This window comes from Schistocerca piceifrons, chromosome 2, assembly GCF_021461385.2.
Source record: "Schistocerca piceifrons isolate TAMUIC-IGC-003096 chromosome 2, iqSchPice1.1, whole genome shotgun sequence".
Taxonomy (NCBI): Eukaryota; Metazoa; Arthropoda; class Insecta; order Orthoptera; family Acrididae; genus Schistocerca; species Schistocerca piceifrons.
This window is the reverse complement of record NC_060139.1, coordinates 1,024,340,479-1,024,363,307: the sequence shown is the minus strand read 5'-3', so window position 1 is coordinate 1,024,363,307 and position 22,829 is coordinate 1,024,340,479. Positions and strand designations below refer to the sequence as shown.

Below are 22,829 nucleotides of genomic sequence, written 5' to 3'. Positions count from 1 at the left end.
CGCATTGTCAGGGTTTGCGCGGCTCCCCCTGTCGAAGGTTCGAGTCCTGCCTCGGGCTTGGCTGTGTATGTGTCGTCAGCGTAAGTTAGTTTGTTAGATTAAGTAGTGTGTAAGCCCAGGGACCGATGACGTCAGCAGTTTACTCCCAGAGGAACTCACCACAAATTTCCAAATTTTTTCCTATTTCAAATATGTGTGGTAATTTTTTCTTCTCTACCTACATTGTTCCGTGAAGTATCAAATTTTCAGATAACGGACATTTGGGTCGTCCTGTACTCTGGTATCCTCGCAAAAGCTTGCATGTTTGAAAATGAACCAAGCGACAAGCAGTTTGAACAGTGGTTAATTTTGCGCACAATTACTCTACAGACCATCTAGCTCGTTTGTGCAACGTGCTTGATCATGCTGCATGGGGGCTTAATTATTATTAATGAAAATACTTTTTATTTTTCGTAGCTGTCTGTCCGATTACGCAAGTCTCGTAAACGGTTGGCCCTGACTAGTATTTGTACGCAATCTGACTGCATAGAATAACAACAAACAATGAAAAAAAATTTTCGTTAACACAGTTAATTAATTAAGTCCCCAGCAACTATAAAACCTACTAAACCAAAGCACAAGTGTAATTGTTCTGTGTGTGGGAGTGTGACTCAACGTACACATCTGGCACGGTTCTTCTTCAACAAGACAAGAAATTTTAAATACCATTTATACTGAAGTAATTAAAAAATAGAAATACTATAATTGCGTAAGGAAAGCAGAATTACACTCTAATACCAGAACACAAGCCAGATGCTTTGTTGATTGAACCTGTAATGACGCATTATTCAGGACATTGAAATAATGAAAAAAAAAGAAAAGTAGTTTGTTACCTTAATTTATATTGATGAAAAGCACTCTAGACATTACAATCTCTCCACACCGACTCTCTACTACCACATCTCAACAAGACTCTTCAGAATCACATCTCAGCAAGCACTGCCTGCTAGCACATCTCAACAAACACTCCTCACTACGACATCTCAGCACAGACTACCCCGAGTCCTCGACAGGCACTGACTACTACGAGCTCTCGACAAGCACTGTGGAGGCGGCTGAATAATACTCTTTGGCGCAATCTCTGGCGCAGTGTCTCAGTGTAGCCACCTTTCAATGCATGCTTGTCAACCCTGCTATTATCTGTGTGGGCGTCTTAAAGCAGGCACATACAAGCAAATGTGTTTTTAAGCAATCTTCATAGAGGCGGTATGCTGAACAGTGTGAAGTAAATGTGTTGAAAATTACTGTAAAAGTCTGATCGAGTAAATGAAACATACTCTTGTTTCGTCTGTTTTAGATCAAAAGCCTATCACTGTCAGACAAGGAGGGATGTTCCTTAGTCTTACTTATAGCATCAGCATCATGCCATAGAATCATTAGCATTCATCAGTGATGTATTTTAACTGTAATATAAAATCGTGTGTCGAGCTTTAAAGACCTTCAGTATTCTAATTGTGTATGTATTTATAAAGTCCTCGTTTGTTGTTACTTGTTCTTATGTAAAAATCGTTAATATCTTCCACTTATGTATTTTTTACAAAATCATTGTTAGTGACACCTTTTATATATTTTAACCATCTTTAACTATAGTTTATGTAACCTTTGGCTGAAGAGCAGTTTTTATCCGCTGCCGGTCCGCCCCCGTTGTGGGGAATTGAAATAACGATAAAGAAAAAAAAAACGTTAGGGTAGTTAGGACTGAGTTTGTAAATTAGGCTATTTTTATGTGCCTACATTTTTCTAGGAGTGAAGATGGTTATTACCGGCCAAAATTAATTACGTGATTACAAATAAATATTGTGATCCGAGACTGGAATTATGATGAAGCAAATATTCCCCTGGATCGCCGAAAACTTTTTCGTGAATATGTCACAACTTGTAAACCGACACTGTTTTACGGAAGTACCTAAGCTGCCCGGAATCGATGTTCCTTAGTCTTACTTATAGTGAAATACAAAGCAGTGGCCCTGATACAGACAGACATATTGCTATTAATAAGACAAAATCTTCCAGAAATAATAACAGAAGGGGAAAAATTATGGTATTTATTTATCTGCGGCAGCAATTCTACATCTGCATTTCACAGATGCACACAGGTGGCAATATGAGGTTTCTTATTCCCTTCAGATAGTGAGGAATCGCAGCATTTCCGTCGGTCTTTCGTATGCTGCTGTCTAATCAGTTGAAAGACGATTGAAGTGTGTTTCACCATTGGTCCTGAAATAATTACACCCATCATGTGGATATCTCTTCAACTCACTAAGTAGCTTAATGTAAGAATAAAAGTTTTTCATTAACTTGCTGTACTTTAATGCGGGCCCGCAGCCTCTATAAATTCTTTAGATGAGGTCATTTTCCCTTTTAGCTGTTAACTAATTTCACTACTGCAATTTTGTCTTTTGTGTTACTTTCAAGTATGAGATTTTAATTCTTGTTATCAGTTAACTCTATTACTATCAAGAGCGACACAGCTTTATGTCAATGACATGATCCACTCATCTTATAAAAATGTATGTATGTTTCACATCTCCTCCTAAACCACTGGGCTGGATTCAGCTAAAATTAGTGAACTTATCTCTTACTGCCTGGAAAGAATCAAAGTGGCGGGGGTGGGGGTGAAAAAGAAGTGTAGCCCACGACGCGCCAATACCCAGATTTTATTCATCTAGTATTTAAGCACTTAGTGAATTGCAAAAATTTTATCACTGTACGACACATAGTTCAGGAGATATTTAGTCATAAACGCTGCGATGCGTGAAACTGTCACATGATGCATAACGTTGAAATTTATTATTGCTTTGCTACCAACTTTATTCGCAACACATTTCGTAGACAGTATCCACATATGGCACTGAACAAAATTATATCACTTTACGACTCATAGTTCAGGAGATACGCCGCGCGGGATTAGCCGGGCGGTCTCGGGCGCTGCAGTCATGGACTGTGCGGCTGGTCCCGGCGGAGGTTCGAGTCCTCCCTCGGGCATGGGTGTGTGTGTTTGTCCTTAGGATAATTTAGGTTAAGCAGTGTGTAAGCTTAGGGACTGATGACCTTAGCAGTTCAGTTCCATACGATTTCACACACATTTGAACATTTTTGTTCCGGAGATACGACGTCATAAACATTGAACTGCGTGGAAACAAACTGCAGGGAGAATTTCGATAGATGTATACGTGAAATGTGTGTACAAATATGAATTAAACGTGTTAAATATGTGTGAAATGCGTGTACGCGAGCAAAATGATGGTTGAAAAGTCTACGTAAACCCGTGGATCGATTTCAACCAAACTTGGTACAATACTACTTACTGTCAGGCAACAAACAAAACCACATACCTCTCATAGTTGATAGATATGACGTTGTGGGAGTCGCCACTGGCAGAATAAATTTCACACAGTGTATTTTTGTGTCTTCTTTAGAGCGGACTAGGTCACAGGTTATTTAATCCTCGAATTATTATTACTCTTTGTAACTGATTCTTTTGTGGTAACGCCCGTTTCATAATTCCCGCAAACGGGACGTCATTTTCACGTCACACACAATATCGACGACCACATGATCGGCTATCGACTTTCGTTAGCTTTCGATATGGGCCTCTCACAGGATTTCACGCACGCGTACCGGAGATTTGCAAAAACAGGTCATTCTTGGAATGATTCATTTTAATTATTGCTACAACAAAATGTCACTTAATGACCTGTACACAGTTAATTCTTTCATATAAGATTGCTCTCGTAGGAGAAATACTGTGACGGTAAGAACGAGCAACATCGTATTAGGGTATGGGTGATAACGTGGAGAGATAAGAGGGAAGGAGGAGACAGACACAGACATGGGAAGAATGACATGGACACAGAGAGGGGAGAGGAAGAGATAAAGAAGAAAGGAAAGCCAAGATAGACAGAGGGAGGACGATGATATGGACATAGGGAGGCGGGGAGGTGGAGAAGGACAGAGAGAATTTGGGGGGCGGGGGGGGGGGGGGGGAGCAAATGGACACAGACACAGATCGAGAGAGAGACAGAGAGTGAGAGGACGGGGGGGGGGGGGGGCATTCAAGAGAGATGGGGGAGGAGAAAATGGACTGGTAGCAGATTGGAATAAATACATCCTCCGGTAAAGCCGGATATTCAGCTAGTATGACATAAAATCCTGTGCTTGAAAATGGCACAAAAGCCGAATTGCATACAAAAGAGGAAATGACATTTAAAAGTTTTCAAACTCATTACATATTGTGTATATCTCGCATTCATTTTTCTGTACTAAGATAAAAGGGTGAAGAAATGAATGTCGATGCTCGTGAGAGGATGGGCGGTCTAACGTGACGGATCTGAGATCAATATTATTAAACGTCTACGAATGCAGCGTACTATTCTGATTATAGTTAACAGTTTAAGGCGTGTTATTTTGTCTTCAGACCTTTGAGAACTTGAGTCACGCCGAAACTCATCAGACATGTGATACCTCAACTATTACTTCGGTACTCCGAAAACATTTAACCGCAAAACAGTTAGCTGGTCTACTATACGTCTGTTTAGTTGAGTTTATTTTAAAACTTCCACCAATGCAATCATGGCCTGGTAAGGACGAATCTGGTAATGGTAATGATAATTTAATGCAGCAGAGCTAGGTAGTTAGAAAAAATCGTTTCAAATGCTAATGAGTAGCGTAGTTGGGTTTCAGAAGCCTTTATTAGGTAACGGTAAACGTAAATATCCTACAACAGCAACCTTGTGTTCCAGTCGATCATTGAAAGTAATGCCGGCCGAAGTGGCCGTGCGGTTAAAGGCGCTGCAGTCTGGAACCGCAAGACCGCTACGGTCGCAGGTTCGAATCCTGCCTCGGGCATGGATGTTTGTGATGTCCTTAGGTTAGTTAGGTTTAACTAGTTCTAAGTTCTAGGGGACTAATGACCTCAGCAGTTGAGTCCCATAGTGCTCAGAGCCATTTGAACCATTTTTTTTGAAAGTAATGATAAGTATTAATATCCCATAGAATTCGAAATGAAGTACCAGGTGTAAGAGCCAGGTAAGTAACTCGTGACAATGAGTGCACATTTACTGTGCCACCGCGGATAACTACCTGCCTCAATAGAGAGGACTCGTGTTTGTACATTATTGTGCGAAACAGAAATTTTGAGGCAGTTTTTTCTTCCCGCCAGAATGTGTAAAGTGCTGCACTATTGCCAGAGGACACGTGGCAGCGAGTTGGCACGCCGCCACTTCCTTTAGTGGAGTGGCACAGTGTGATGATTTTGCAGTACAGACTGTGAAACATCCCCTTAGAAAAATTAATGAATTACTGTGCTGATAAACCTCTTACGTTATTTGATTTTCAAACAGCTTAGCAAAACTGAACGTACTCAAGACATTTCTCTCTTTACTTATTCTGATCATCACTAAACTGACACACAATATTTTTTTAGCGGAACGCAAACTGACTTTCAATAATCCCTACAAAAGAATGGCCCTGACTAACAATAACCTATACCTTTCATGAATCACTTACCTCACAAAAATCTTCGTTACACGAACTACTGCAATACAGCGAGCGCCACTACTGCCAGCTAAATAAAAGATCCTAACTACTGAAGGCACTAACTATTGATAGGCATAGTTAGCAAATGAAAGATTTTGATAGAGAACAAACAATGTATTTACCTTAATAATATTCAAAAGTCATCATATATATATATATATATATATATATATATATATATATATATATATATATATATATATATAAAATCAGTTCATGATATGCAGTATTACAAATTTACTCTTTCTGACGGAAACACGTCCAGATCGTCCGCTCTCAAAACTCTGCCATCTCTCCCCCCACATCCACCACTGCTGGCGGCTCACCTCCAACTGCGCAACGCTACGCGCTGTTCACATTCAACTGCCCAACACTACAATAGCAAATATTCCATCAATGCAAACCAGCCACAGACTTCACAGAGCACAGTCAGTGATTTTCATATAGTGGCGTTACCAACATAAAAACCTAAACAGCCTACTTAAAAGTGGAAGTACTGACATTGACGTGGGGGGTGGTTGACAAGTAATGAGGTAGGGCGAGGGTCTTTTATACCATGCCGGCAGCACTTGTTTGCGTCAGATTGGCTGGCCCAACGAGTCACCGCGAGACGGAGTAAGATTTCTTTCTTTCTTTTTTTTTTTGTCATTAGTCTTTTGACTGATTTGATGCCGTCAGCCAAGAATTCCTCAGCAATACCGAGCAGAATCACGCGGAGTTCAGTGTGAGGAAGTGTCTGAAAATCCTGGGTGATCTCGCTAGGGGCCGTACATTAGTACGATGGGTGAGGCTGTTTGGAATTGGTGGTTCAAATGGTTCAAATGGCTGTGAGCACTATGGGACTTAACTTCTGAGGTCGTCAGTCCCCTAGAACTTAGAACTACTTAAACCTAACTAACCTAAGGACATCACACACCTCCATGCCCGAGGCAGGATTCGAACCTGCGAACGTAGCGGTCGCGCGGTTCCAGACTGTAGCGCCGAGAACTGCTCCGCCACCTAGGCCGGCGGAATAGGTGGGCTTGTCCAGAACGTGCTGAGTCAAAAGTCGGCTGGGAGCTCATTGCTGGCCACCAAGTAAACAATCCCTGAAGAAGGAGAGGTAGCGTGGAAGCACCAGCAGTGGACTGTAACAGTCAGCACAGGGAGTCAACAGGTGTAACGTGAACATCGTCAAACTGTGGTAGTAGATGGTGTCTTCATTCCGGCACGCAGAAGAAAACAGCTCAGAGACAGGGAGGAAGGACGGCCAAGAGTTTCGGTCATGGTGGTACACTGCAGAGCATAAAATGCAGTGCAGCGGTGTGTACTGGAATTTGTGAACCGGCCTGCTAAAGGGGACATCAAAACCATTCACTTACAATGTGAATACCAGTTTGTCAGGTTCCTCCATAAGTGGATGAGTCAATGTTTCAATACAGTGCACTGCTGCAGTAGGAGAACTGTGATAAGACACCACAAGGGATGATACTGCAGAATCAGACTTAGCATTCTATGAAGTATGTCAAGACTGTGAAAAATTAGATCGTACCATAACTGTACAGTGTGTTAACTGTAAGACGGCAGAGTTGTGAAGGGAGTGCGGGGAGAGGAGGAAGCAAGCATTGGCTGGCTACGGGACAGGAGCCGTTGGGGAGGGGACTAGGCACGCCTACCAGTTGCAGTGCTGGCACTACAAATTGCGCGTCATGCTTACACGAAAGCAGACGAAAGGCTTGGAAGTAAAACTCGCTTCAAATGTTGTTCGTAAACGAAACTGAAATCGTCATGTACATTAAAATCTACATATATAAAAATGAATGTATGTATGTTTGTCTACTATGCGCTCCCCCATGTAGTGATACCACCGACACTCTCTTCAGGTAAGTCACCCTTCCTCTGCCAACATTTATTAAACGTTAAGTTATTATCGATCCACGATTCATCGAGATAAAATATTTCTCTGCCTGCTTCCCTGAGGTTCTTCATGTCAACAATGAAACGAGATCGCCAGTGCACAATGTCTGGACGTTCTAACAACGCAGTCCTCTTTGTTTTCCACCTTACGCCATATGAATCCCATAGACAAAAGTACTTTTCTCAGCGAGACAATACTCCGCTTCCAGCCTATTTTGTCGTGCAAAACTAGAAGCAGTGTCCGCAGGCTCGGCACAATCTTCCGCACTGAATAAAATTCCGCTATCGTGTCGTGAATGACACGCTGGTTGAAATAATCGATCATTACTTCGATTTCTCCACTTCTTTTCCTAAGATAAAAGAGAGAGAAAGATTTATAAGAAAATGCCTTCTGCACTGCATGTATTTATTTGAATTTGGAAATGTACTGTAATGTTTCGAAATAATACAGTAACCAGTGGTGTTTCCAGACAAAGCAATACAGTAGCAAGGAAAAATGAAATATAAGTTAATTCGGTCGAAATAGGGGGCTCCTTCAAAGTGATCGCGAACAAAGTATCTGAAATGGAAAATCACCTTTTCTTGCCAGGCGTTTGTGGTGATACGCCAGGATGATTCTTGGAAAACTGTTTGAATCTTCCAATGCTACGCATGCATTGTTTGTGTATGTAGCAGCTCTCACTGAAGATTTGTAAATGGGGTGAAGCAATTTTTTCTGCTCCCTTTCCCTTTCGCAGCATTCAATCAAACGCAATATAATTTTGCGAGCATCGCTACGTAATACTGGTTTCCTTCTAACCGTAGGCCTACCGGTAGGTGTTGTTGGCGACTCCCGAGATGGGCCAGCAACTGCCTCTTCACTCATTTTGATAATGTTTAGCACAACTGCACAATAAAAACGCGCAGAACAGTACAGCGCAAAACAATAACGAAGCTGACGACAATGGCTACCTTGTACAACACAGTAAGCTACGTAATGTTGGCAACAGTCGAAACTGCGTGCCTTCCGAAGTCTCCCGACGCTTACCGACTTCTACCGATTCAGGACTAGGGAGAGGTCTGCCATCTAAAAGTTTACACACTGTACAGAGCAAAAAGAGCAAATAGTCGTCGTCCAATCTCCATGCAGTCGAAGCTCAAATTGACGCCTGTACGAGAAAAAACTATGTGGAGGCGAAAGTTGCTTGTGCGTGCTTGCACGTACGTGCTTGTAAAGCTGGCAGTTGAGTGTGTAACCGCCTTAGTCCTTAACCCAGTATTCCGGCAAGTAGATCGCGTGATCATCTCTCCGCAGCGGCAAACAGCGTATGCTGTTGCGATAGCCGCGCGCGCTGTCACCTCGCCGCCGCCGGTGACGCAGCCAGGTGAAACAGAGCTGCCAACCTGCAAGCGATGGCAGCGCAGCGGCCTGGATTTCCTTCGCCGTTAGTTGCGTTACTATTGACCTAAAACGCAGTGGAGGTGAGATTCTGTATCAAAGCAGCGCGGGTTAGATTACTGCCGTTCGCTTGAGCACTGCCGGGTCCGTAAGGAAAGGTGCGAATTCGTTCCTGAGATCATCTACGGAAGGCACGCGGATACAATCAGCCGTGCCTCGTCGACAGTTTCATAATAGCGGACCGCGTGTGCGGTGATTAAGGACGGCGTCTGCGCGCCTTGTTGTCGGGGAGGGGGCGACGCCTGAAGGAAAACGTGGAGTGCGGGCGGCGAGCGGCAGTTGACCCTCGGCCATGGACGCGAAGAGAGCCGTGCTGCTGCCGCTTCACGCCGTGGCGGTGGCGCACTTCGTGGTCGCCATCCACGGCGGTCTCACCGTCCAGTTCCCCCGCGGGGACGGCTCGCCCGGCGCAGAACTCCTCTGGAGACTGGGGCAGTCGAAGTACCTCACCTTCTGGAACCTGGTACGGCACACACCTTTACACTACGTTATTTTCCTTCAGTGCAGTTTTATACCTATGCAGCGGGATTGTGCAATAAGGTTTGCCGGAGACAAAGACGATCGTATTGGAGTTTTGAGTTCAGTTCCCTTGCTTACAGAAAAATGAATTGAGGATGAGTCAGCCTTTCTGCAAGTACAAAAATTATCGCCAAAACATGTCACCACAGTTGTGGCATCTTCAGTGGCGCTTTTATTATTTTCCTGAAATACATACATACAGCTTCTTTTAGGTGGTGGAATATGATACATCAGATTTTGTCTTTTCTTTTACGTTGTGTGCGTCCTGTGAGTGCCAGCCGAAATCAACAACAGGTCTAAATTAGTACACCATGTCATCAGCTGACATGAAGGATGTTAGAAAACCGCCTGCATTGGATTTATTGTTTATTATTCGTTCTTGAAAATGTATGCTCCCGTAAAATTCGTGGCAATGCCCGTTTTTGGCCTTAGCATAGCAGTATTTTGCTAATCCTTGGCTGTGACAAGTTTTTTAGCGATCAAACGAGTTTTTTTGTAGTTGAAATTAGTAGTTCGATGTAACTTCCTACCTTCAGCGTTCTACTGTAACATCACATTTCAAAAGCTTCGATTCTCTTGTTAGAAGTGTTTGTCATCGACGTTCGCTTCCGTAGAAAATTGTTTCTTTAAAGAAATTTCCGCCATTTGGCTTAATTGTACATTTTGTCATGATATCGGCTTGTAGCCGTTCTCTACTGCATGTTGAGATGTTGAATCATGTCTGACCTGTCTGTGACATGTCATCGTCGAAAAAACATATTTTTGGGCGTATAGATCAGTTGTATTACAGGATACGAGCACTTAAGGAAGATACATTATATGGATGCATAATGAGAAACCCTTAACATACAGTATGGCATATTAAAAGGCTAATAGATTCCTGTGACCTGCATTTGTCGCTGACTGCAGGTCACAATAATGTATTAACTGTTAAATGCACCAAACTGTACGTTAATGGCTATTCATTGTGCACAATGTCAGCCATATTATGTATCTTCGACATATACTCTATCCTATAATACGACAAATGGTCTACAAGACCAGAAATGTTTTTTCGACAATGACATGTCAAAAATGGTTCAAATGGTTCAAAGCACTATGGGACTTAACATCTGAGGTCATCAGTCCCCTAGACTTAGAACTACTTAAACCCAACTAACCTAAGGACATCACACACACCCATGCCCGAGGCAGGATTCGAACCTGCGACCGTAGCAACAGCGCGGTTCCAGACTGAAGCGCCTAGAACCGCTCGGTCACAGCGGCCGGCGATGACATGTCACAGCCACATCAGACATATTTTAACATCTCAACATGCATTAGGCAATGGCTACAAAGCCGAAATCATGATTGCATAAAAAGAAATGAGTGAATAATTAAAGTCAAACGGCGGAAATATATTCCAAGAAACCTATTTGGCTGTAGTCCCGCGCGAAGGAAAGAGCATTTCCGAACAAAAGTACACTCCACAGATGTACTGGAAAACGACTAACACCGAAAATTATTTCGAACTGGCTACACACCCAACATTACCTGGGTATTTATTTTGCCAATTTTATATTAAAAACTAATACCCAAAATGAACTGTTTCTTGTGTAATATTGAAAAAATCGTTTCTAAGTATGCGTAAAACCTTCAGCCTATGAAACAGTCGTACAAAGAGATGGCCGCTGTGGCCAAGCCGTTGTAGACGCTTCAGTCCGGAACCGTGCTGCTGCTACGGTCGCAGGTTCGAATCCTGCCTCGGGCGCGGATTGTGATGTCCTGAGGTTAGTTAGGTTTAAGTAGTTCTAAGTCTAGGGGACTGATTACCTCAGATGTTTAGTCCCATAGTGCTTAGAGCCATTTGAATCGTACAAAGAAATACGTATACTGTACAAACACAACTACAGCATCCCGGTCAATTTCTGTGCGCTGGGAGCGGCTGCTTCGCGTGTCTACAGCGCTGTTTTGTAAACGTCTCAACGGCAACGCCTCTTCGAAACTCTGTAGACGGCTATTGTTTCCCGCTACAGCCGTTCACGCTTAGCAGTTCCAAGCTGTCAGAAGTGCTGCCAGGTGTCAGAGATTTCCTTAAGCTGAATCAATTGTAGGAGTGTCTCGCTACTAAAGAATAAATGCATTAAAATTTCATGCATGATGCGGCATTTTTTTCGTATCTCAGTGTTTAACGTCATATCTCCTGAACTATTTCTGCTGCCATGATATAATGTAGGAGCATTTTGCGACATACGTGAATTCCGCCTGCGAAATTTATTGCGAACAGTTAGTAGCATAGAAGTAATAAATTAAAATGTTATGCACGATGTGGCAGTTTTGCACGCGTGTCATTATCACGTCATGGTAGTGGTTCTTACCCCGAAATCTATGGCTGCCTGACAGTAGGGGATGTGTGTACAAAGGTTGATTGAAGTCGGTCCAGTAGTGTAGGACATGTGGATGCATATACGAGGGGCGTTTGAAACGTCCATGCGAAAATAAAAACTACTTACGTGTTTCGGGTAAACCTTTTTTTTATTTTTTCGACATAGTCTCCTTTTAGACTTCTACACGCTGTTCTAATTTGTTGATATCTTCCGAATAACAGGAATTGTCCAAGTGTGTAAAATACCTATTAGTTGCTGCAGTCACGTCCTCGTTTGAATAAAATCTTTGTCCCGCCAGCCATTTCTTCAAATTGGGGAACAAATAGTAATCCGACGGAGCCAAGTCTGGAGGTTCAAATGGCTCTGAGCACTATGGGACTTAACGTCTAAGGTCATCAGTCCCCTAGAACTTAGAACTACTTAACCTAACTAACCTAAAGACATCACACACATCCATGCCCGAGGCAGGATTCGAACCTGCGACCGTAGCGGTCGCGCGGTTCCAGACTGTAGCGCCTTTAACCGCTTGGCCACCCCGGCCGGCCAAGTCTGGAGAACAGGGGGGATGTGAAACGAGTTGGAATCCTATTTCCATTAATTTTGCCACCACAACTGCTGAGGTGTGTGCTGGTGCATTGTCGTGATGGAAAAGGATTTTTTTGCGGTCCAATCGCCGGCGTTTTTCTTGAAGCTCGGTTTTCAAACGGTCCAATAACGATGAATAATATGCACTTGTAATAGTTTTACCCTTTTCCAGATAATCGATGAGGATTATCCCTTGCGAATCCCAAAAGACATTAGCCATAACCTTTTCGGATGAAGGACTGGTCTTCGCCTTTTTTGGTCCAGATTCTCCCTTGGTAACCCATTGTTTAGATTGTTGTTCGGCCTCTGGAATGTATCCATGTTTCATCTACAGTGACGAAACGACGCTTAAAGTCCTGCGGATTCTTCCTGAACAGCTGTAAACCATCCTTGCCACACTTCACACGATTCCGTTCTCGGTCAAGCGTGAGCAATGGCGGAACCCATCTTGCGGATAGCTTTCTCATGTCCAAATGTTTATGCAAAAAATTATGTACTCGTTTATTCGAGACGCCCACAGCACTATCAGTCTCAAGCACCTTAACGTCTTTGTCATCCATCACCATATTATGGATTTTATCAATGATTTCTGGAGTCGTAACCTCCACAGGGCGTCCAGAACGTTTAGCATCACTTGTGCCCATATGGCCACTCCGAAAATTTTGAAACCATTTATAAACTGTTCTAATCGAAGGTGCAGAGTCACCGTAATGTTTATCAAGTTTCTCTTTAGTCTCCTGAGGCGTTTTGCCTTTCATAAAGTAATGTTTAGTCACCACACGAAATTTTTCTTCGTCCATTTTTTGACAATCACTCGACTTCCTTGATTCACACGAATGCAAAACACAAAGAAATAGACGAATATGGCTGAAACTTGGTGTGCGTTCTTTCCGAAGATGCTACTAACTAAGCAGTTAGATGGAACGTCTGCAAATACCTGCATAAGTTTTAACTTAACGTCGTTTGAAAAGGAGAGTAGAGTGGCTTCACTCATTTTCTGTAAAGACCTGTGTTGTTCTCCAGACTTCATGCTTCAGAGAGACAGACATAAAACTCAAGACATATTATCGATAACTGAGCTTCAACAACTACAGGCAACTGGACAGGTACGTCAAGAAATTTCAACAAATAACGTGAAGAACATATCGATGGATTACTATTTTACTTCAGCTGGGTCCATAAACTAGTAGGTTTCTAAAATTTAAATGTATAACGGATTATGCAGGGGAAAAGGTTTTAATAAACCACGGTGAGAGAGAAGGGTGTACTTTATTGCGTACTCTTTCTAATATTTATATAGACAACGCCCTCCGAAAATGGAAAGAAGAAAGCGCCAGAAGGGATCCATATAAACAAGAACAAATATAGTAATACACTATTACATGCTGATGTCATTGTACAAATGGCAAATTGTGAAGACAACTACAAAAAACAAAATTGTTTTATCTATGAACGCCACATACATGGACAGGGCCATGTGCACAAGGTGTTTCTTGGCTGTAAATGTTTTATTTCTGACAAATCTTTGTATAATGTGCCACATTTTTATCCACTATTATGACAACTTGACATGAGGTTCCAAGTCACAATGAACATATTTTGTAACAATTTTTGAAGATCAGAAGATGATAGGAAAGCCTGTCAAAAATGGTTGTCTAAAATAAAAAGAATCAATGCTATCTTCGCTGCAGAATGTTCGAGAGAAATACAATGCCTGTAGGGCCACTGCCCTGTTTACTTGAAGTGGGTAGCCACACAAGATTCTTGTCGATCTCCTCCAGTGTGTGTATTTGAGCGAAGGTAAAAACAACCAGTCATATGAAATTTTGTTCCTGAAACACGTGGCTGTGGAGTTCGAAGCCGTAGCACCATTGTTCAGACATTGTCAGTCACTGACAAAGACACATTAGGCAACAAAGGTGGAAAAGCGCCATTCTGTAATTTCGTCTGTTTTCGAAAGTTGTGAACTATCACTGGTCCCTTAGTAAGGTTGATAAGGAAGACTTGTTCCAGTGTCGCTTACAGCGGAGACGCGTGCTCAATCTTTGACAGATAAGAAGGCTGCCCCGAGGCCAGGGTTAAAACGAGCCCGCGTTGATTGCTTTGGGTGGGTATAGTCCAGACACGACCTCGAGCGACGCTCTCGTTAACAGGAGCTGCTCACAAGAAACTGGTTTCCTAACAGACGGACGCCTGTTAACTCGCTTCTATAAGCAGCGGAGATATCTGCACCGTCGCGCGCCTTCTCCACCTCCACCTCCCCTCCCCCCTCCCACCCCCCTCCAATTCGTCATAGCCGTTTATCACCACACTCATTAAGGGTAGGGTAGAGGAGGAGGGGGGGAGGGGGAGGGAAGAAGTAGGTTAGGAAAAGCAAGATAAAATTTAATGACCTGTCGTTGACGGATGAAGCTTGTAATTTTCTTCTGGTTAGTGTTTAACGTTCAAATGGCTCTGAGCACTATGGGACGTAACTACTGTGGTCATCAGTCCCCTAGAACTTAGAACTACTTAAACCTAACTAACCTAAAGACATCACACACATCCATGCCCGAGGCAGGATTCGAACCCGCGACCGTAGCAGTCGCCCGGTTCCGGACTGCGCGCCTAGAACCGCTAGACCACCGTGGCCGGCAGTGTTTAACGTCCCGTCGACAACGAGGTCATTAGAGACGGAGCGCAAGCTCGGGTTAGGGAAGGATTGGGAAGGAAATCGGCCGTGCCCTTTCGAAGGAACCATCCCGGCATTTGTCTGAAGCGATTCAGGGAAATCATGGAAAACCTAAATCAGGATGGCCGGAGACGGGATTGAACCGTCGTCCTCCCGAATGTAATTTTCTTCTTCACTTCATTGTTTAGACAATACGCCTGTTCTGACTCCACATTTTTAAGCCTGTCTTTTTTCATTTTCTAACATCTCTTTTTCCTCAGCGTTTGCATTTGTTTACAATGACGAGAATACTGTCGTCTTCCATATGTTGAAGATGGTGCCTCAGTTTCTTCCTGTATTCTTTTACTTTGTCGTTTAAGTGAAATTTTTCTAACTCTTCTCGTATGTTCTCATTTCTTATATGATCTCTCCACGAAAAGCTTTTGACAGATTTTTCACAACATTTAAAGCCAGATATACACACCCTTTGTTTTGCAAACTTTCCTCATCTTGTTCAGTAAAGATTTATTTGTAGTTCCAGGTAACTGCTGAAATTTCATTTTATTCTGTACATCATCGTTATTTAAGTTATCACTCTTCAACTATCTAAAACTGGAGGCTTATTCCAGAGCCTTGTCTTAAATGACAATCCATACTGACACAACTTTAGTTTTAATGGACATTTTCATATTCTAGCATTGTCTTCTTAGTTCGTATAATCTGTACATGGAAGCTCGTAAATCTGCGTCCTTATCCTGTATAAGGACTTCATCAACTGCACGTAGCGTAACGTACCACGTAGTACTTTCTTTCATTTGCTTAACAGATTCTCAATATATGACAGTCGGTGATAAGCTACATACTTGCCTGACACCTTGATTTATTATTGACCCTTCCGTTCTTGAGCCGCCTAAGTTCAACATTATTTTTAGAACTTTCATGAAAGTTTGTTTGTATCAGATATATTGGATACCCGGTTTCTTCCATTACTGACAATAGTCGTTTTAATGATCGAGGGAAAAGCTTTCTCGTAGTCAGTAACGGCAGCATATGTTTCTCGACTGACTTCCCATCGTTGTTCTAGAATTCTTTTAATGCTCAAAATGTTATCGTTCGGAGAGCGTCTCTTCTTAAATTCACTTAGCGCTTCTCCCAGGAATACATGTGCTATTGCTCTCAAGCGATTATTTAATGTTTTGAGTAAGTTTTACAAAGTGCATTTAAAAGGCTTATACATTTGTAATAGTCGCTTGCTCTTCTTAGCCCCCCCCCCCCCATTTTTTTGAGATAATTACCTCCGCGGTCTTCCAGTTAACAGAAACTTCATTAATACGCCAGCATTCATTGAATAAATGTTAAAGCCTTATCTCCCTCACACTGTGTCTATCCATACTTAATGAGTTAGATATTTATTTCGTCTGGGCCGCACTATTTAAAAATTTTTAGACATTTTAGTACGAGTTGGAGCTCGTCTGTTATTGACTCGTCTTATCGTATCGGTGAGGCACGTATTCCCTCTTTGCTGCAGCAGTTGCACTATATGTAATTTTTATAATCTATTATCCGTTGTTCTTTATTAATTACATCAATTGTAGCTTTGTCTCTTTCCAACTGATTAAACTTTTTCAACATTTCATGGGTGAAATTCTGCCCTCCACGTATACTTCCATGTATATGTTTCATGTTTGTAATAAATTTATCGTAAGAATCTTGGAATGATTTTATTACTTGTTTAGCATGGTTTCGCTTATTATCTACATACACTCCTGGAAATTGAAATAAGAACACCGTGAATTCATTGTCCCAGGAAGGGGAAACTTTATTGACACATTCCTGGGGTCAGATACATCACATGATCACACTGACAGAACCACAGGCACATAGACACAGGCAACAGAGCATGCACAATGACGGCACTAGTACAGTGTATATCCACCTTTCGCAGCATTGCAGACTGCTATTCTCCCATGGAGACGATCGTAGAGATGCTGGATGTAGTCCTGCGGAACGGCTTGCCATGCCATTTCCACCTGGCGCCTCAGTTGGACCAGCGTTCGTGCTGGACGTGCAGACCGCGTGAGACGACGCTTCATCCAGTCCCAAACATGCTCAATGGGGGACAGATCCGGAGATCTTGCTGGCCAGGGTAGGTGACGTACACCTTCTAGAGCACGTTGGGTGGCACGGGATACATGCGGACGTGCATTGTCCTGTTGGAACAGTAAGTTCCCTTGCCGGTCTAGGAATGGTAGAACGATGGGTTCGATGACGGTTTGGATGTACTGTGCACTATTCAGTGTCCCCTCGACGATCACCAGTGGTGTACGGCCAGTGTAGGAGATCGCTCCCCACACCATGATGCCGGGTGTTGGCCCTGTGTGCCTCGGTCGTATGCAGTCCTGATTGTGGCGCTCACCTGCACGGCGCCAAACACGCATACGACCATCATTGGCACCAAGGCAGAAGCGACTCTCATCGCTGAAGACGACACGTCTCCATTCGTCCCTCCATTCACGCCTGTCGCGACACCACTGGAGGCGGGCTGCACGATGTTGGGGCGTGAGCGGAAGACGGCCTAACGGTGTGCGGGACCGTAGCCCAGCTTCATGGAGACGGTTGCGAATGGTCCTCGCCGATACCCCAGGAGCAACAGTGTCCCTAATTTGCTGGGAAGTAGCGGTGCGGTCCCCTACGGCACTGCGTAGGATCCTACGGTCTTGGCGTGCATCCGTGCGTCGCTGCGGTCCGGTCCCAGGTCGACGGGCACGTGCACCTTCCGCCGACCACTGGCGACAACATCGATGTACTGTGGAGACCTCACGCCCCACGTGTTGAACAATTCGGCGGTACGTCCACCCGGCCTCCCGCATGCCCACTATACGCCCTCGCTCAAAGTCCGTCAACTGCACATACGGTTCACGTCCACGCTGTCGCGGCATGCTACCACTGTTAAAGACTGCGATGGAGCTCCGTATGCCACGGCAAACTGGCTGACACTGACGGCGGCGGTGCACAAATGCTGCGCAGCTAGCGCCATTCGACGGCCAACACCGCGGTTCCTGGTGTGTCCGCTGTGCCGTGCGTGTGATCATTGCTTGTACAGCCCTCTCGCAGTGTCCGGAGCAAGTATGGTGGGTCTGACACACCGGTGTCAATGTGTTCTTTTTTCCATTTCCAGGAGTGTATATACTCCGCTAGCCACCAAGCAGTTTGTGGCGGAGGGCACAATTCGCGCCGAAGTCATATTCCCCCCCCCCCCCCCCCCCCACTCTGTTCCACTCGCGGATCGCACGAGAGAAAAACGACTGTCTGAACGCCTCCGTACAAGCTCTAATTTCCCTTATCTTTGAATGGTGATCGGTGCACGATTTGAAATTTGGTGGTAATAACACACGGCCGTTTCATGAGTGTACGCGACAGAAGTGCAGCCCTTCCGCAAATTTATGCAGATTTCAATGCTGGGCCATCAACAAGTGTCAGCGTGCGAACCACTCAACGAAACATTATCGATATGGGCTTTCGGAGCCGAAGGCCCACTCATGTACCCTTGACGACTGGACGACATAAAGCTTTACGCCTCACCTGGGCCCGTCAACACGGACATTGAACTGTTGATGACTGGAAACATATTGCCTAGTCGGACGAGTCTTCCAAATTGAATCGAGCGGATGGACATGTACGGGTATGGAGACGACCTCACGAATCGATGGACCCTGCACGTCAGCTGGAGAGTATGTAATGGCGTGCAGCATGTGTAGTTAGAGTGAAATAGGACCCCTGATACGTCTATATACGACTCTGACAGTGATACGTACGTAAGCATCTTGTCTAATCACTTGCATCCATTAACGTCCATTTTGCATTCCGCCGCACTTGGGCAATTCCAGCAGGACAGTGTGACACTCAACTCGTCCAGAATCGCTACAGAGGGGCCCCAAGAACACTCTTCTGATTTTAAACACTTCCGCTAGTCACCAAACTCCCCAGACATGAACTGTATTGAGCATATCTGGGATGCCTTACAGCGAGCTGTTCAGAAGAGATCTGCACCCCCTCGTACTCTTACGAATTTATGGGCAGCCCTGTAGGATTCATGATGTCAATTCCGTCCAGCTCTACTTCAGACATTATTCGAGTCCATGCCACGTCGTGTTGTGGCAGTTCTGCGTGCTCGGGGGAGCCCTACACGAAATAAGGCAGGTGTACCAGTTTCTGTGGCTCTTCAGTGTACATTCTTTATTAGTATGTTATGATCTTTTTGTAAAGCTATGAAAATGATGTCTTCCCCTAGCTGGTTTTTATCTAGTTGTTTCTTTCATAATAAATACATTACTTGCACAGGATTGACCTGAGACAAAGCCGCCCTGTTCTACTCCTATTAGTGTTTCATTCTCTAGACGTTGTTTTATAATTCGGACGCACAGCCTTCCCACTGATGCAATCTTATTTAGATTCGTTTCTTCTTTTTTTAAATAAAAACTTTGTATTCCTATGTGTAAGTTATAATTCATCTCATGTTTCCGCCTTCATTCTTGTAGGAGATATAGTCTTGTGAAACCGGATGAATCTTTTTGAAGTACCTTATTTTGAGGGCCTACTTCGACTGTTCTGAGACTGCTGGACTGTGGTCAGCACCTGCTTCCTGGAATTGGCGCCACGAAGCTTTTCCTGTCTGGCCCAAAATACCCCGGCGTGGCGGTAATATCGAACCAGCCGCCCCCACTGGGGGTCCACGCCCACCACAGGCACGCGACGGCAGAAGCAGACCAGCTGTCCGAGGAGCTGGCCGCACGCCACGGGCGCTCCGCTTCCAGGCAGATTGCTCCACCGTGGTCTCATTCTGCTTTCTCACACACAGATTTTACAGGTGGTACCGAATACGAGATACTTGTTATACGTAATCTGGCTCGTGTATGTCGAAAGATCGAAAGGATTGTTGGTAGTAGTCTTTGGGATTGTTACCGTGTAAAGAAGATAGTGGCTTTGTAACTGACTGTCCTATCCTCTGCGCGCTGCCTTGCCATTGCTCTGACGGTCTGTCATGGGCCTTAGGGGGGAAGAGTGGCTGGGCGTAAAGGGAAATAAGGTGCAATCAATAAAAGCGACTGTGAGGCCATGGCGCACCTCCTTCCGGTCAGTTACAGCCCCGTGTCCCCCGTCTTCCTTATCAGAAATGAAGAACCGCCTGTTTGTGGTGCATGTGGTGTGCTGGTTACGGTTCGCCACATTTTAACACTGTATTTTATATAATGACGAGAGGGTTCAAGCTGGTTTACCGACAGACCTGCCCTCAATTTGGGTGGCTCTGAGCACTATGGGACTTAAAATCTGTAGTCATCAGTCCCCTAGAACTCAGAACTACTTAAACCTAACTAACCTAAGGACATCACACACATCCATGCCCGAGGCAGTATTCCAACCTGCGACCGTAGCGGTCACGCGGTTCCAGACTGAAGCCCCTAGAACCGCACGGCCACACGGGCCGGCCAATTTGGGTGATAATGAGCTGAATTTGGCACGTGTTTCACGATTTTGTGTTTCATCTTCGCTTCTACTTAAGCTCTTAGGTCGCGCCACTTTTAGTACGTTAAGACTACGACTGGCTCATCCCTTTGCTATTTTTATGACCCACCGATCTTCTTTTCTGGACTTGCCTCTTAGAAGCTGTCCAGATCAGATGTCATTGTAATGGTCTACCTTGACTCGCTTCCTCCATTGTACCGTTCATAGGAGTCGAGTGTGTTCATCCAAAAAAGAGTACAACGGAGCGTTTGTGGTCTTAAGCTGTATTTTAGGCTATTCTCATTTTGTGTTCTATAGCCCCATTCGCCTCACACAGTCAGCTGACGGGCGCTGATGACCGCCATGTTGAGCGCCCTCCAGATGTAGCCCCCCCCCCCCCTCCTCTCCCCCACCACACCCATCACGCAGGTACACTCGAATGTGTCACCCGCAGTAGGATGACAGCTCGTCTGGCTTCAGCAAGCAAGAGAGCTGGAAAAATCGGGCATCAGTCTTGAAACTAGAAGCGATCAGATGAATGAAGGAATCTCTTAGATCTGCAAGAGTTATTTCCAGGGAAAAAGGATCGAATAACTGTATACTCACACCCTACACCTGATTGCTGCGCATACGGGTGAAACTGAACATGGTACTGAAAGCAAAAGAAATTCAACTACTACTTTCTAATACCGAGCGGTCATAATTAACTTTCCCTTATTTAACAGGTTATAACACGGAAACTAACAACCGTACGAGGACCAAACTTGGTAGCACTAATGTCAAGGACAGGGGGAAGAGAAATAATGCAGAGTTAGTTCGATTGAAACGCTTTTAATGTGCCGCTACGGTACATCATACCATTGTATACCGATAACAGTACTGCTACAAATGGGGATCAATATGGCGTCCATCAGTGTCCAGAAGAGCCTGAAAGCGCAGGATTGTTTTCTGCACAGCAGAACGAAGCATATCCGCTTCAGATCAGCACATGTGTGAATGTTCCCCTGGTAAACCTTGGCCTTCAGGTAGTCCCACGACCAGAAATCACAGGGAGTGAGTTCAGATGATCTTGCAAGCCAAACATTTGGAAACGATCGGATGATAATTCGAAAGTTTCCAAATGTGTTTCGGAGAAGCAGAAGAAATTCACGAGCGATGTGTGGTGGGCCCCCATCTTGTATAAAACAGTTGAGTTCAGTGCGTCTGTCTTCTGTAGGGCGGGTACGACTTGCTGGAGAAGCACATCACAGTAACGCTGGCCAGTCACACTGCACGCCTTTGGTCCTTGAGCGCCAACCTATTAAAAAGGAATGGGCCAATGATGAACGCAGCCGTGAAGCCACACCATACGGTGACACGTTCACTGTACAGAAGAACTTCATTCACAGTGACTGGGGGTGAAGATCCCAACATTCGGCAATTCTGTGTGTTTTCCTCACCCGTAAGAGAAAAATGAGCTTCGTCTTCCCATAGGATGGTCCAGGGTCAGCTCTCGTCAACTTCTGTCCTTGCGAGAAAGTGGAGAGCGAAGTCAACATGTCGTTGTGCGTGCTGTGGTGCAAGCTGCTGTACGATATGGATCTCGTACGGATACCATGTGAGAACGGTCCGAAGCACCTTCCGTACAGTGGACCACTGGATGTTCAACTGTCGTGACACAGCACACGCACTGCCTGATGATCGGGAATTGCACGCAGCGTTGTCTGCCACAGCAACAGCGATTTCGTCAACCACTTGTGGTGCAACCGGTCGTCGGCCTCTTCCCGGAGCGACGCCTATAGGACGATTAGAACTTCATCATGCTCTGCACAGCAGGTGGAGAAAGAGGACCCTTCCATAATCCTTTCAGCTGGCGATATTCTCGAAGTGCACCTGCAGCATTACTGTTGCTTTGACAACATAACTGCACCAACAATGCCCTGCTTCTCTTGTCCAAGCTCGTGTTGACACGTCAACAAGTGCACTGCGACCAGTCAGGTGTGTGAGACTATGAATCGCGATGACTGATCACGGCACCTGGTGCCCGTAGTTGGAACTGGACGGTAGCGCCGTGACGCATGGAGCATTAATGCTATCAAGTTTCGCACTCGGAAGGTGATTAGTTACCGTGTTATAACGTGTTAAACAGAGAAAGTTTAATTATAACCGCCCGGTATTTTACGAGTTGATTGCTGTGTAGTCTGGTCGAGCCCCTAAAGCCGTCCGTTGTGGCCGAGTGGTTCTAGGCGCTTCAGTCTGGAACCGCGCGACCGCTACGGTCGCAGGTTCGAATCCTGCCTCGGGCATGGATGTGTGT

General features: G+C 44.6%; 1 protein-coding gene across 2 annotated transcripts in view; it reads left to right on the top strand.

Moving 5' to 3' along the window:
* Positions 1 to 22,829, top strand: part of LOC124777123 (androgen-induced gene 1 protein-like) — a 213,520-nt gene that overhangs the window by 11,692 nt on the left and 178,999 nt on the right. The window contains exon 1 of one of the 2 annotated variants that reach the window (XM_047252410.1): positions 9,189 to 9,374. The exons of the other annotated variant lie outside the window; for it this stretch is intronic. Within the exon in view, the coding sequence (XP_047108366.1) occupies positions 9,204 to 9,374 (171 nt within the window). The 5' untranslated portion in view covers positions 9,189 to 9,203. Of the gene's footprint in view, positions 1 to 9,188; positions 9,375 to 22,829 lie in introns of those variants that run through there. 2 annotated transcript variants of the gene reach the window in all.